Source organism: Carettochelys insculpta, chromosome 14, assembly GCF_033958435.1.
Source record: "Carettochelys insculpta isolate YL-2023 chromosome 14, ASM3395843v1, whole genome shotgun sequence".
NCBI lineage: Eukaryota > Metazoa > Chordata > Testudines > Carettochelyidae > Carettochelys > Carettochelys insculpta.
Window position 1 is genome coordinate 18,385,523 of NC_134150.1, and position 13,593 is coordinate 18,399,115.

Below are 13,593 nucleotides of genomic sequence, written 5' to 3' on the forward strand. Positions count from 1 at the left end.
CAGCTAGAATAAAATTAACCAAACTAGAATGGGGCACACCTTAGGAGACACTCTTGAGAAAATCATACTTTTGCTATTTCATCCAAAAGATGGTACCTCCAGATTACAGATGTTGAACCATTACTTCAGTATTGATTTTAAGCATTAGTACTAAGTGGCACAATTTCCATTTCTACCCTTTATCAGAGTGCCAAGATATTCCTTGGCTAGGTCTCGTCCTTGCACTGACTAGGCCCAGCCTGGCTTATTCAGAAGTCTGAAGGTGTGATTGAAGTATCAGAAAAGGCAGACTCTCCATTTGATTATTACCAGTGTGTTAAGTAGCTTCCATTTGTAAATTTTAAACATACATGTCCTCCGCTCACCTTTTAAAGCTCACTCCATCTAAGGTCATTAGTTTCATCATACTTGAAGGTTTTTTAAGTATTTCAAAAAAAAAGGATACTCTTTAAAACCAAATACTATTCTATGGCAGTTGTCATGTTAGCACAGGCCTTTCTGCCAATGCAGTTGGACTTTGTTTTTCCCCATTATACATGATAAAGGACATGACATATTCACAGAAATCCTGGATTCCTACTAATTCGTCCCTGATGATCAGAATCAAGTTTAAAATGGTTGTTTCCCGGTGAAACAAAAAGGTGTCCCCAATACACTCCATGAAAACACTGTATACTGCTGTATTATTTTTTAAAAACAGCTCTCTGGGCAATTCAAGCACCTCATTACTTCCAGATCCTGTGTTTTGTACATTTCTGTTATTTGTTTTAGAAATAGATCATCTACCTTCCTTCCTTTGTACTAAATGCCTGCCATGATATTACCCTCATTTCTTAACCCTTATGTCCACAGACTTTTAAATGGTCTTCCTCTCATTTCCTTCTGGGACTTCAAAACAGATGTAAATATTCTAGATGTATGATGCAACATGTCCATCCTTTCCAACCTTCCTGAACAAGTTTTACCCCTCCATACCAACATTCCACTCATGAAACTTATCCCACCAAATCTGGCTGACTAAATAAGAGGTTAGCTTATGTTCAAATACTTACTTTTTTCCTGTTTACTCTCCATCAATGAGGCTTAATTACTCTAAGTTATGCATTCACAAAACTGGATTAACAAATAAGTGCCAACTGTTTTCATCTAAATAAATGTTCACTATAAAAATACTGATTATAAACGAAACTGATAACATAAGTACTTGTGACCCTCCCTGTGTTAGTCATTTACTTGGTTGTAATATTAGCTTATACAACTGAAAGCTTAAAATCAAACAGGAAGGGAAACCCTTTAAACAAAAATCCAGCGATACCTAGGTTTATTTACCAGCAAATATGCAAGTTGGACCACTGGAGTTGTTCACATCTGCTAATGTTGTTACATCAATAAAAATCTACGTGATTAAGGACTGTCATCTCATGTAAGAGTATTCTTAACAGAGCCAAGTTTGGTGTAACTGAAATGTCTAGCTTTTCAAGTGACATTTCGAGCACTATATTTAGCATGTGTAAAAAGACCATTTTAAAATCAGCAAGAGGACTAAAAGTTAAACTGTCCTTACATGTACGTTAGAAGATGTCCAGTCTGTAGAGTCTGCGCTATGTATAAGAAACCACAAAAATCCAACTATCATGGAGATCATTAACTAGCAGTATACAAAAACCATCACTTCAGCCCGTCTTCTATTTGGTACAAGCCCCACTATACCATCACCAAACTGACACTTTCTTCCCGAGAATGATATTGAGAACTCTTCTAGTCTGAAATGAAACAATCTTTGGAATGTACAGTGTGTGACCGTGACAATAAGATAATTCAATTTCTTACCTCAAGCAAAGCAGCTGCAGGATCTCCCTGCAGACTCTTCCCCAGTTTGTCAACTTCATCTAATAGAAACACTGGATTGTTAACCCCAACAGTCTTCAAGCCATTGATTATTCGACCAGGCATACTGCCAACATAAGTGCGCCTACGTGAAACAAGCAGGAAAATATCAGAAGCAGAAGAGATCAGGCAGGAAAACAGTAAAACTAAAACACATCAAAACAAAGCTGGAAACAAGCAACCTTACAGTAACACTTACATTAAAAACAGCCTCTTCCTTTCTCTGTAATCAGTGGACACGTACCTCATTTTTCCATTGTTGAATACACAGCTCAATGTAATTGGATAAAAGTATAACCCCAGTTCCTTACTGGAATACTTACTCCAGGCACAATAAAACATGTCTAAAATGCACACAGTGCACGATCACTGTAAATTACTGTAAGCAAGGTTTTGGGGATTTTTAAAACACTTTAGCCAACCACAAACACAGATTTCTGAACTCTGATTCATTATTGCCGTATTAATAGCAGTGTTCCAGTATCTCAACTTGTGACATACAGTATTAATAAATTAGGGCATAACCCACACACAGATTTCATAGGGTAGGTAGCCTGTGTTCTAACCACTGTTCCCTGTAAGCTGAACACTTGGGCAGCTGCTCAAGAGAGATTCAGGTGCTGCCCAGCTAATGGCATAGCTCCCAGAGTCAACCACAACGTGCAACATGTGTTTCTCCTAGTGGTGCACAGCCACACATGCGTTGGTGCACATAAAATTTATTCCACCTATGGATGGAAAAAATTAGAGGAAACATTGATACTAATTGGAACTTAGAAAGATTTTCAATTGACTAGCCTCAAAAAACTTCAGTTTATTTTATCATATTTGATCAAACCAGAACAATTACATTAGCAAACATATAAAGAATGAAAAACTACCTATGCATATTTGTTCAGGAAAGTGCCCCCTTAAAGTTTGCAGGGGGAACTATATATACACACATACACATATATCTTACACGTAAGCACACAATTGGCTAGGTTTACCACAGTCTTTCTGGTTGCTCCATAATCAAACACAACACTGATGGCCTCAGAAGAAACTGGCACATCATGTGCTGTGCTGCTGGAGTATCTCATGACTCTCACAAAGCAGATATGCAGAACAGGTCTAAATGATCTGTTACATAATCTGTATTAAAACTAGCCAGAACAAACAGAATGACTTTTGGAAAGATGACTTTCAAAAACCATGGGGATGGCTTTTAAACGATTAAAGGAACTTTAAATCATTGAACCCCACAGACAAATAACACCATACCCTGTAATAATGATATGGTTTTATATTCAATGTGTGTGTTGAAGGAGAGGGAATGATTTTATAATCAGAGATATTTACGTTTAACTTGATAAAAAGTTTTGACAGGCTCACTGTCATTTTCCAGGGCTCTACAACTGCTGAATACACTGAGGCTCCACAACCTTAGGGAAAGCAGCAAAGACAAACCTGACTATCAACTTGGCTTTATCTAATTCTTGACACCCGCCCCCCTCCTTATTTCTGCCCCTCTGCTCTCTGATTTGCTCACCTTGATAATATTTTTCTGATTTGTCAACCTTGATTACTGTTTTTGGTTCTCTGTGCCTTAAATATTGAGTCTGTTCTGGTCTGGCTATGGTCTGAAGAAGTGGGTCTGTCCCACAAAAGCTCATCACCTAATAAATCATTTTGTTAGTCTTTAAAGTCCTACTGGACGGCTTTTTTGCTTTGATAGTATATCGACTAGCATGGCTTTCTCTGTTACTAACTATCCAGAGTCATGGTGAGAAGAGATAAGAGGTGTAGAACAACCACTGTGAAACAACTTATGGCAAATCCAGCAATATCAACATCTTGAAAGTTTCAGTGGCTGTATTTATAACTCAATATATTGCAAAGGAGGAATCAGAAAAAAAAAAAAACAAACAGGCAAAATCTGACAGCTGAAGAAAAAACACTGTAGTGGAAACATTTTTAAGATGTATCCCTTCAAAAGCTGTCAGGTAATCAATGTGTAGAAATAAATAAAATGGAGATGGGGAGTTGATTTAGTGCCTGCTAAAATGGGATTCTTGTGATACAGGAAGAGTTAAATGAGCAGTGTAGGTCTCTTGACACTGTCAAGGTTCAAATGGAGAAGCAGCACTGTTGGACACAGGTCGTGACTCAGCAGAGTATTGAAACATATGCTTGAGTCCCAGAAATATGGACCTTAATTGCTAAGGAGCGGGACAAAAGCATGGATAAGAAAGATTTTACAGTTTCAACGGTATTATGACTTTTTTACTGCTATCATCCTTCCTTTCTCTTCTCTCCCTCATCCCTTGTACTGTAATGATTTATAAATATGGCAACTGAATTAATTAAATTCAACATAGCTATTTAATCAGGGATTAAATTTTAACTTAAGTGTTTTTATATACATAATTTGATACACTAACATGAAAGACTGCTTAAAGTACACTTAACCGGTCTATGGATATCAATTTTCCCCCTACAGCTGTAAAATCCTTCCTTGGAGAAAATTCGACTGTCTATAATCCTGTGCTGCAAAATGCCATTGCTATAGATGGGCACTTGCTGATATTATTATTGCATTAACCTGACTGACTTAAGACCGACAATCCTGACAAGTCATGATGGTTTTGCAAGAGATTAATAAATATCATACACGGCAGATCTGCACAAGGACATCAGAGAGACTAAATACAATGTGACATGAGGACTAACAGCTTAATATAAAACAGCAGAAAGGTAGCATTTCTGCTGTTTTATTCTTGTTGGAGTACAGACTAACACGGCTACCTCTCTGTTACTATTCAGCTTAACCACATACCCCCATGTCTGAATATCTTTCACTGAAATTATTGATCACTTCAGAATCTAAGTTGCTTTCAACTTTCAATATTCAAAAATGTGTCGGGTACACTTAATGAACTGGAAACATTTAAGATGTTTTTGAATTATTTATTTCTGCTACACAATATAAGCAAACTGAACATTTTTGTGGTGGTGATCTTCCTATCAGTAACAAAGTAGTCTATCCTAATTGAAGTCTGAAAAGAATATCAACTTTATAAACAAACTCTATAGGATGATACAGAAAAAGAAACAGGAATCTTCAGAAAAACAAGAACAGGACCCAAATGTCCTCACCACAAGCCTAGAATATCAGCTGACAGTAGCTTTGTCTAAAGACCTCTCCTGTTGAAACACATGCCCTCTCAGATTGTGCATTCAGTTGAGTTAATAAAGTTAACATACTCAAATTGGTTTAGGTCTTGTCCACACTAGTATCAGAATTTCACTAGCAATAAGCTTATTTAAACAGTTACTGGTTGAGGGATTTTAACTGATTCCCTCATTGATGCCGAATTGTAGTATATGTGTCACTTTAAAAACCCTGGCAACTAAAAAAAGTTTCTACAATGTCTTCAGTTCTCTTTTTAATACAGAAGGTTGCAAAACTTTTACATATGGAGTAGATGAGTGGTGAAAGCCAGGAACAGCTGGAGGATGTCTGATAAAGCAGTTTTGTTTTTGTACTGCAATGTTGACTTCATTTTGAGAATGCAGAACAGTAGCGGCTACTCGTAGCCTAATGAAAAAAAGGATTCACATGCATTCCAGCTGCAAGCACGTGATCAGTGCTTAAATGGTAGAAGCTGGGCGTTTTCAGATTACCATATTTGAACATCACATGGACCTGCACACCCATCGAAACACCACCCCATGACACAGTGCTGTAATGTACGGCAAATACATCTTTCCTGTTGAACACTCAGTGGACACCTTCCTTCCACCTACAAGGTCAGATACACAATTATATAGTGTTTGTCATTGCTGGTAGCCCTTGTTTGCAAACAAAACACAATCAAATGGTGTTAAATCAAACCTACCTAAAAGCTTTATTCTCAAGAAGAAAAGATAACAAGTACTAACAGTACCCCTAACATAATGCTTCAATGTTAATGGAAAGTCCTCTTTAAAGGTATAGAAAGAAGCCATTAGGAGGCAGCAAGGTACTGTCAGAGAACCTTGTGTCTTTTTGCTCAGGGCTTATGTGTTTTGTTTCGTGGAAACTCCCTCTTTTTCCCCCATGGAAATATACTCCCTTGCAACCACACTGCAAAGCCTGTTATTCTGGAATAATAGGGCATTTAACTCAGAATAGTAATTCCAACAAAATAAACAACTTTCACTAAGCCTTCCCCTCTTTCAATTTCAAAATTGATTCTGTGTACTAAGCACTGGTAATTATTACTTAATTGGCCTCCAAGGAGGCAGCCCATCATTGCTCTTATTTCAAAATTGGGCTCTCTAGCATGAATGCTCAATTTTGAAAGGCTCTTTCACACTCTTCCCAGAAATAATTTATTTTGATGTTAGAACATCAAAATAAGTTATTTCTGAAGAACCCTGAGATGTAGACAGTCTTAGGCATCATCCCATGTACTGTACATTCCAGAGAAGCAGCTAGAGCAGGTCTGTCCAACACACAGCCTGTGGGGCCAGAAGCCAGCCCATGGAGCCTTTACATCTGGCCCACAGATCCAGCAGCAGCACCATTTTCAAAGCCAGCTGGGCAGCCAAAGCCACATGCTATAGTAAGACTCAATTAAAGTTCTATGGCAAACTTACAAACATTTCAGTATTAATTCATCCTGTGCTGCGCAAGCATCCCAGCACATCTTGATCCTAACACTACAAATACAATCCTGCAAGCGTAGTCAGAGGAGTTAAGGAGAGAGAGATAAATCTGGCTACTAAGTGAATGAAACTCTTAAAACAGAGTTTAAGTGGTGCAGAATGATAGATCTGATTCCCAAGTTCAGCAATTCCTTCTTCACTGAAGTATTATCTCTATTTCTTGTTCTCACTTCAAGAATGCCTTATTCTTCCTGCTGTAGTACATTGGTCGCCAAAGAGTTTTTAATCAATTTATTTTCAAAAAATATTTATAGTTAGGGTTCAGACATGTCTATGCAGAAAGCTTTATTTTAAAACTTCCATTTCTATAGAATATTTGAACAAAGCCCTTATAAAAATGAAGACGACCCAAACATTTTAGCTTAAAATCGTGTTACTTGCCATCATTGTACAACACTAGTATTTATGTTTGATAATGGATGAGGCGGCAAGTCTAAAATGAGAACTGGTAGGATAGGACTAGAAAGCACTAAAGGTTGAACCTCTCTAGTCTGGTACCCGGGGGACATGACCAGTGCCAAATGAGAGAATTTGTGGGACCACAGGAGATCGCTATTGTCTAGCAGCACTACCAACATTTCCACTGCTTCTTGTGCTCTTAGAAGACATTTGGGGGTAAATTACAGCTAAATAACAGCACACAACATGGAGAGCCAGAACTGGTGGTTGTAAACAAACTTTGGGCACCATGGGAAACTTGGCAATGCCCATTATAAGTGGTCATTCGGTTAATTAAAATCATGCTGGATTATGGACGTAGTTATGGATGAAAGAGTGCTGGATAAGAGATTTTCACCCTGTATTGGTAAATGAAGAAAGTCTACTGTCTTTACTTTAGAGGACTATGTAAGCAGAGCACTCACCTGGAAAGCTAATACACAGACAGAAGTTCTACTCCCTACTGTCTGCGGGAAAAGCATCTTTAGCTTCTACATATACTTCTTTCACAAATGTCTGACACCCTCCAGTGGTTCCCGTCTGAATAGCAACGCATTACACAATGATTTACATTGCATATGTAAATTTAATATTCACATCACTAGAAACACCTGAATTGTTAAGTGCAAACTATTGGCTACGTCTACACGTGAAGCCTACATCAAAGTAGCCTATTTCGATGTGGCAACATCGAAATAGGCTATTTCGATGAATAACGTCTACACGTCCTCCAGGGCTGGCAACGTCGATGTTCAACATCGACGTTGCGCAGCACCACATCGAAATAGGTGCAGCGAGGGAACGTCTACACGCCACAGTAGCACACATCGAAATAAGGGTGCCAGGCACAGCTGCAGACAGGGTCACAGGGCGGACTCAACAGCCAGCTGCTCCCTTAAAGGGCCCCTCCCAGACACACTTGCACTAAACACCACAAGATCCACAGAGCCGACAACGAGTTGCAGACCCTGTGCATGCAGCATGAATCCCCCGCTGCAGCAGCAGCAGCCAGAAGCCCTGGGCTAAGGGCTGCTGCACACGGTGACCATAGAGCCCCGCACGGGCTGGAGAGACAGCGTCTCTCAACCCCCCAGCTGATGGCTGCCATGGAGGACCCCACAATTTCGACGTTGCGGGACGGGGATCGTCTACACGGTCCCTACTTCGACGTTGAATGTCGAAGTAGGGCGCTATTCCGATCCCCTCATGAGGTTAGCGACTTCGACGTCTTGCCGCCTAACGTCGAAGTTAACTTCGAAATAGCACCCGACGCGTGTAGCCACGACGGGCGCTATTTCGAAGTTAGTGCCGCTACTTCGAAGTAGCATGCATGTGTAGACACAGCTATTGTCTAGCATTCGGATCAATACAATACTGCAAAGCTTTGTGATGTAAGGAGCACGATCTCTCCATTTTCCACCAATGCCAGAGAGATTTTGCAATATGGGCAGATGCTAAAAGATCAGATTTTACCAAAACAGTTACAGAAAACACACTTATTTGCAACAACATAAAAACCCCTGCGTCTGTGAGTATAAAACATCCATAGCTCCCTCTTTTCATTGACTGATGCATCCACATATGGACTCCTTCTGCTAAAAAGGTTTAAAAGAGCCCCTCTAAGGTCAGAAACTAAAATATAATCAAATATGCAGTCTTGGCAGAATGCACAGAACTGTTACTTGGTAATTAACTCCCGTGGAGACTTGTATGTTTTCTATTTCATGTTCCAGGTATATAGAACAGCATAGCTATAGTGCTCTTTGAAGATGATGCAAATGATGTTGGCAAACAGTATGTCAGACCACCCTGTTGAATGGGTGCCACAACCAAGTAAAATCCTCTCTTAATAAATCAAACAGGGATAAAATGAAGGGAAATTACCACTTGAAGCAAATAATTGCGGGGGGAGAAATTATCAATACGAAACAAAGATGGAATTACCTGTGACCTCGAATGTCAGACTGATCACATACTCCTCCTAAGGCAATCCGATGGAACTCTCGTCCCAGGGTTTTCGCAACAGATCTTCCCACGCTAGTTTTACCAACGCCAGGGGGACCCACAAAACAAAGGATGGGCCCCTTAAGGTTGTTTTTAAGTTGTCTGACAGCTAAATACTCCAGAACTCTTTTCTTCAACTTCTCCATGGCATAGTGGTCATTGTCCAGAAGAATTCTGGCTGCACGAATATCCAGACAATCTGTCAAGCACCAAAATAAAGAGCTCATCTTAATATTCCTTTAAAGATTAAAACATTGTTTCTAAAATTTAATAGATAAAATTTCTTTCTATTGTAAATGGCCGTATTTCAGAACATTTCCTGAAAACAGCAAAATTACAGCTTTTCCCACCAGGAAGAGTTAAGAGATTCACCAAACATACCATTACAGTGTTAAAAATCAATACAATCTGCCTTTCCTTTCGTAAAATGTGTATTAAAAGAGAGCTAGATAGATCCTGGTACTGGTATATGAAGCTTCCACCTCTAAGTCATGGATTCAACATATGACCCCACTTGTAGCAACAATTTTATGATGCCAGTTTGGTAATGTATATAAAATAAATTGGCCTCTCTCCAACTGCAGTGAATTAGTTGTTACACCTGAAAAAAATCAATATTATGGTCTTATTGGCAATCTCAGAGGAAAGGTAATTGGCAGTGCCTCCCAGATTATTCTCGATAGCCTCATGAGGTTCACAACCGAGGAAAATAGAGAAAAATACATGAGGATTTCTTCATCACATCACAATTTGAACTCATCAGTTGACAAATCTTCTGAACATTCCTCAAGCCAAAGTTTACAATCTTAAGAGATGAGTTTGAGCTTCGGAACAGAAGCCTTACTTACTTTTCTGAAGTTGCAAATTGTTATTCACGTGCACTGGCAAATACACTAACCTCAATGGTAAGTATGACAAGAAACTGTGAATCTAAATTACGCACATATACACAATCTATTATACACCTCTGAATGCACAATTGTAGGGTTCACTCAATTCCAGCAAAATTTGAACATGCAGTGAAATTCTAAAACAAACAAGGGTACATCCTGATCTTGATCTAAATGGAATAAAAGACAGAATCCCTCAATATAAAAGCAATGAAGACAGACAGAGCAATCACTGATACTCACATTAAACATCATCCACATAATCTTGCATCTATTAGGTTGAACCTCCCTAATCCAGCACCATGGGGACCTGACTGGTGCTGAACAAGAGAATTTGCGGGACCATGGGAGGTCAATATTATCTAGCAGATTACCAACATGTCCATTGCTTACTGGACTCTCAGAAGGCATTAAGAGGTGGTAGAGCTAAACAACAGCACACAACACTGTGAGCCAGGACTGGCGGCTGTACAACTTTATGGGACCACAGGAAACTTGGCTATACCATGATAAGCAGTCACCTGGCTAACAAAAAGCATGCTGGATTACAGATGTTGCCAAATGAGAGAGTTTCAGAGTTGAGGGGTTCAACCTGTACAAGCCAGTTGTACTCAGTCACTTGAGATTCAGGCAATTTTATGTACAGAATAACTTTCATTAAAGGGAATAAAGGCCCAAAACAATTTAAGGGCCTGTCTATGCATTCACCTATGCCAATCTAAACCAAGAGTAATTTCAATTAAGCCAAAAGAATAACAGCAGGATAAAACCAGAGAGAGAAACTCAGGCCCCCCAAAATATCTGTTTGCAACTGTGGAGTATAACAAATACAGCTGCAATACCTTTGCGTGAGTACACTGTAGTAAGAGTATGTACCAATGTGAACCAGGGATTTTATGTATGATTATGTTCTACTCCATCGTGGGTGGTTACCAGAACTGCTTCATGAACTAAAAGAGTGGGGAGTTATCAGGTTGAATCACTCATAGAGCTTGTCTACACTTGCCCCCAACTTCAAAGGGGGCATGGTAATCAGGGTGATGGGAGATTACTAATGAAGTGCTACGGTGAATATGCAGCACTTCATTAGGCTAATTCTACCCTGCAGCAACTCTGAACTGTTAAACTTTGAAGTGCTGACATGCACATAGCCACGGGCATTTCCAAGTGCCTTTACTCCACAAAATTTTGAAGTTGGTGTGGGGAAGAATTAGCCTAATGAAGTGCTGCACATTCACCGCAGCACTTCATTACTACTCTCCCATCACCCTGATAACCATGACCCCTTTGAAGCTGGGGAAAAGTGCGGACCCAGCCACATTTTAAAACAGCCCCAGAGAGGTTTTCAAATTATGGTCAAACTGGATTTCCAGAGAATTAGGAGACAAAGAAAGGGCTCTTGGCTTAACAAGACTCTCTTTAAAATGACTCGTGGGCTGTGTCTACACTAGCCCCAAACTTCAAAATGGCCATGCAAATGGCCATTTCGAGTTTACTAATGAAGCACTGAAATGCATATTCAGCTCTTCATTAGCATGGGGGCGGCTGCAGCGCTTCGAAATTGACGCACCTCGTCGCCGTGCAGCTCGTCCCAACGGGGCTCCTTTTTGACAGGACCCCGCCTACTTCGAAGTCCCCTTATTCCCATCTGCTCATGGGAATAAGGGGACTTCGAAGTAGGCGGGGTCCTGTCGAAAAGGAGCCCTGTCGGGACGAGCCGCGCGGCGGCGAGGCGCATCAATTTCGAAGCACCGTGGCCGCCCACATGCTAATAAACAGCTGAATATGCATTTCAGCACTTCATTAGTAAACTTCGAAATGGCCATTTGAGTGGCCATTTCGAAGTTTGGGGCTAGTGTAGATGTAACCATGGTCTTTATTCTGGTCTAACAAATGAACAGGTCTTCTGCCCAAGTTGCAGGAGAGGGAGATCAGGAGGTGTTTGAGTACAATGTTTCCTCCAAGCTTGGACTCAAAGACTCTGGCCTACCAGGGCTCCATAAAACTGACTTCAGAAAAGCTTTTATGGGTGTGGGGGGTGGGGGTTGTTTTCTGTCATGTTTTTACCTTAAGAATAAATATACTTTATAAAGCACAAAAGAGGCACGGGTATTTGCTTACCCACTGCCTGGCGGGTAGGTTCAGGAGATCCAAAAGCTATGGGAGTAAACCCAGATAGAAAATCCAGAGTGGGGACCCTAAGGCTGTTAGCAGGGAGGATTCGTTTAACCCACCTTCCAGTATCTCAGGTCCATAAGTACTGACTTCTGTCTTTCCTTTGAATTCAATTGGGGCGACCGAGAGGGGGACAGTGACGCTTGGGCAATGCTCTTGCTCCAAACACTAGCCCAGGCAATGCAGCAAAGAGGGAGATGCTCACCAGCGCAAGCTAGTGTGTGACATTACTATAACACTCAAAATAAAACTTCTACAGCTAATAGCTTTATGGAAAGGACACTCCCTCCTTGCTGATAGCATGGAAACAACATGGGAAGTTGCAGTTACAGATTATAAGCCCCCTCAATTGGCAAAGAGGACACCGCCATGGGTCACTTTTGTGATTGGGAGGAGTCATCATGCTCCACTGGTCAGCTACTGCCCACCACAAGCCAGCACCCCCAGGTCAATAAGGTGCTGACCCACCACAACTGCCTTCCTTGAATAGTAGATATAAAGTGACATACCTGCCATAAGATGAAATAGTAAATCAAACTGCCTCCAACTCAGCAGCTGGAATGTGAGTACCACATGTCCAGGACTTGAATCTGCCCATGACCTTACGAACACAGACTCAATAAGCAAAACAGCAGTGATAGACCAACAGCTACACAAACTCAGTGTCAACATTCCCTGCTCTCCAGGAAACCAGGCTGGCAGTTGCTGGTCAGTGAAAGAAACCAGCTATACTTTCTTCTGGAAGGGCTTGAGTTCAGAGCACTACCGCCTCCACGGAGTTGGATTTGATGTTTGGAACAATCTGCTGAAAATCTATCCATACGTCCACAGCTGAATCAGAATGCGTTATATCCTTGAAGCTCTGAACCAAGTCAGGATATACCAACATCAGTGCTTATGCACCAACGTTGGCGTTGTGCAATGAAGACAAGGACCACTTATTATAATCTTTAGAAAGTTAGACTCCTTTCCAACTGGCGAACAACTGTACATCCTTGGCGACTTCAGTCCTGGCCCATTTGCCTCAGTCATCATGGTATTGGGAAAATGAACAAAAATGGTCAAAGTCTTCCTGAATTCAGCTCTCAGAATTAACTCAGCATCAGTAACACTTCCTTTAACAGGAAAGAGTGTCAAAGTTTCATGGTGCCACCCCAGATCCGGTCACTGAATTCAACTTGACCTTGAACTGGTATGCAGGAAACATCTCGACGCCGACAAATTTACATGCATGTATCACAGTGCAGATTGTGGCACTGATCACTCCTTGATGAATAGCAGAATGAAAACTGTACCAAAGAAACTCTATATGACAAAAGAATGCAGAAGGCCAAATATCAATACCCTTAATACCAGATGCACGCTGACACACACTGTCTTCGCACATGATTTCAACTGCAAAAATGTAACACAAATCTGACCAAAAAACTGTTGATGAGACTTGATTCATGCTAAGAGATGCAATATATGAAATGCGCTAAATCTGCCTCTGGAACACAAATTCGCT

The 13,593-nt window shown here is 40.6% G+C and overlaps 1 protein-coding gene across 2 annotated transcripts in view; it reads right to left on the bottom strand.

Moving 5' to 3' along the window:
- LONP2 (lon peptidase 2, peroxisomal) overlaps positions 1–13,593 on the bottom strand; it is a 93,439-nt gene that overhangs the window by 62,746 nt on the left and 17,100 nt on the right. For both annotated transcript variants that reach the window (XR_012647437.1, XM_075008488.1), the window contains exons 7-8: positions 8,962–9,220; positions 1,831–1,972 (exon numbers count right to left, since the gene is read on the bottom strand). Coding sequence is in view for 1 of the 2 variants with exons in the window: in XM_075008488.1 (XP_074864589.1) it covers positions 1,831–1,972; positions 8,962–9,220 (401 nt within the window). In the remaining variant the exon portion in view is untranslated. The remainder of the gene's footprint in view (positions 1–1,830; positions 1,973–8,961; positions 9,221–13,593) is intronic.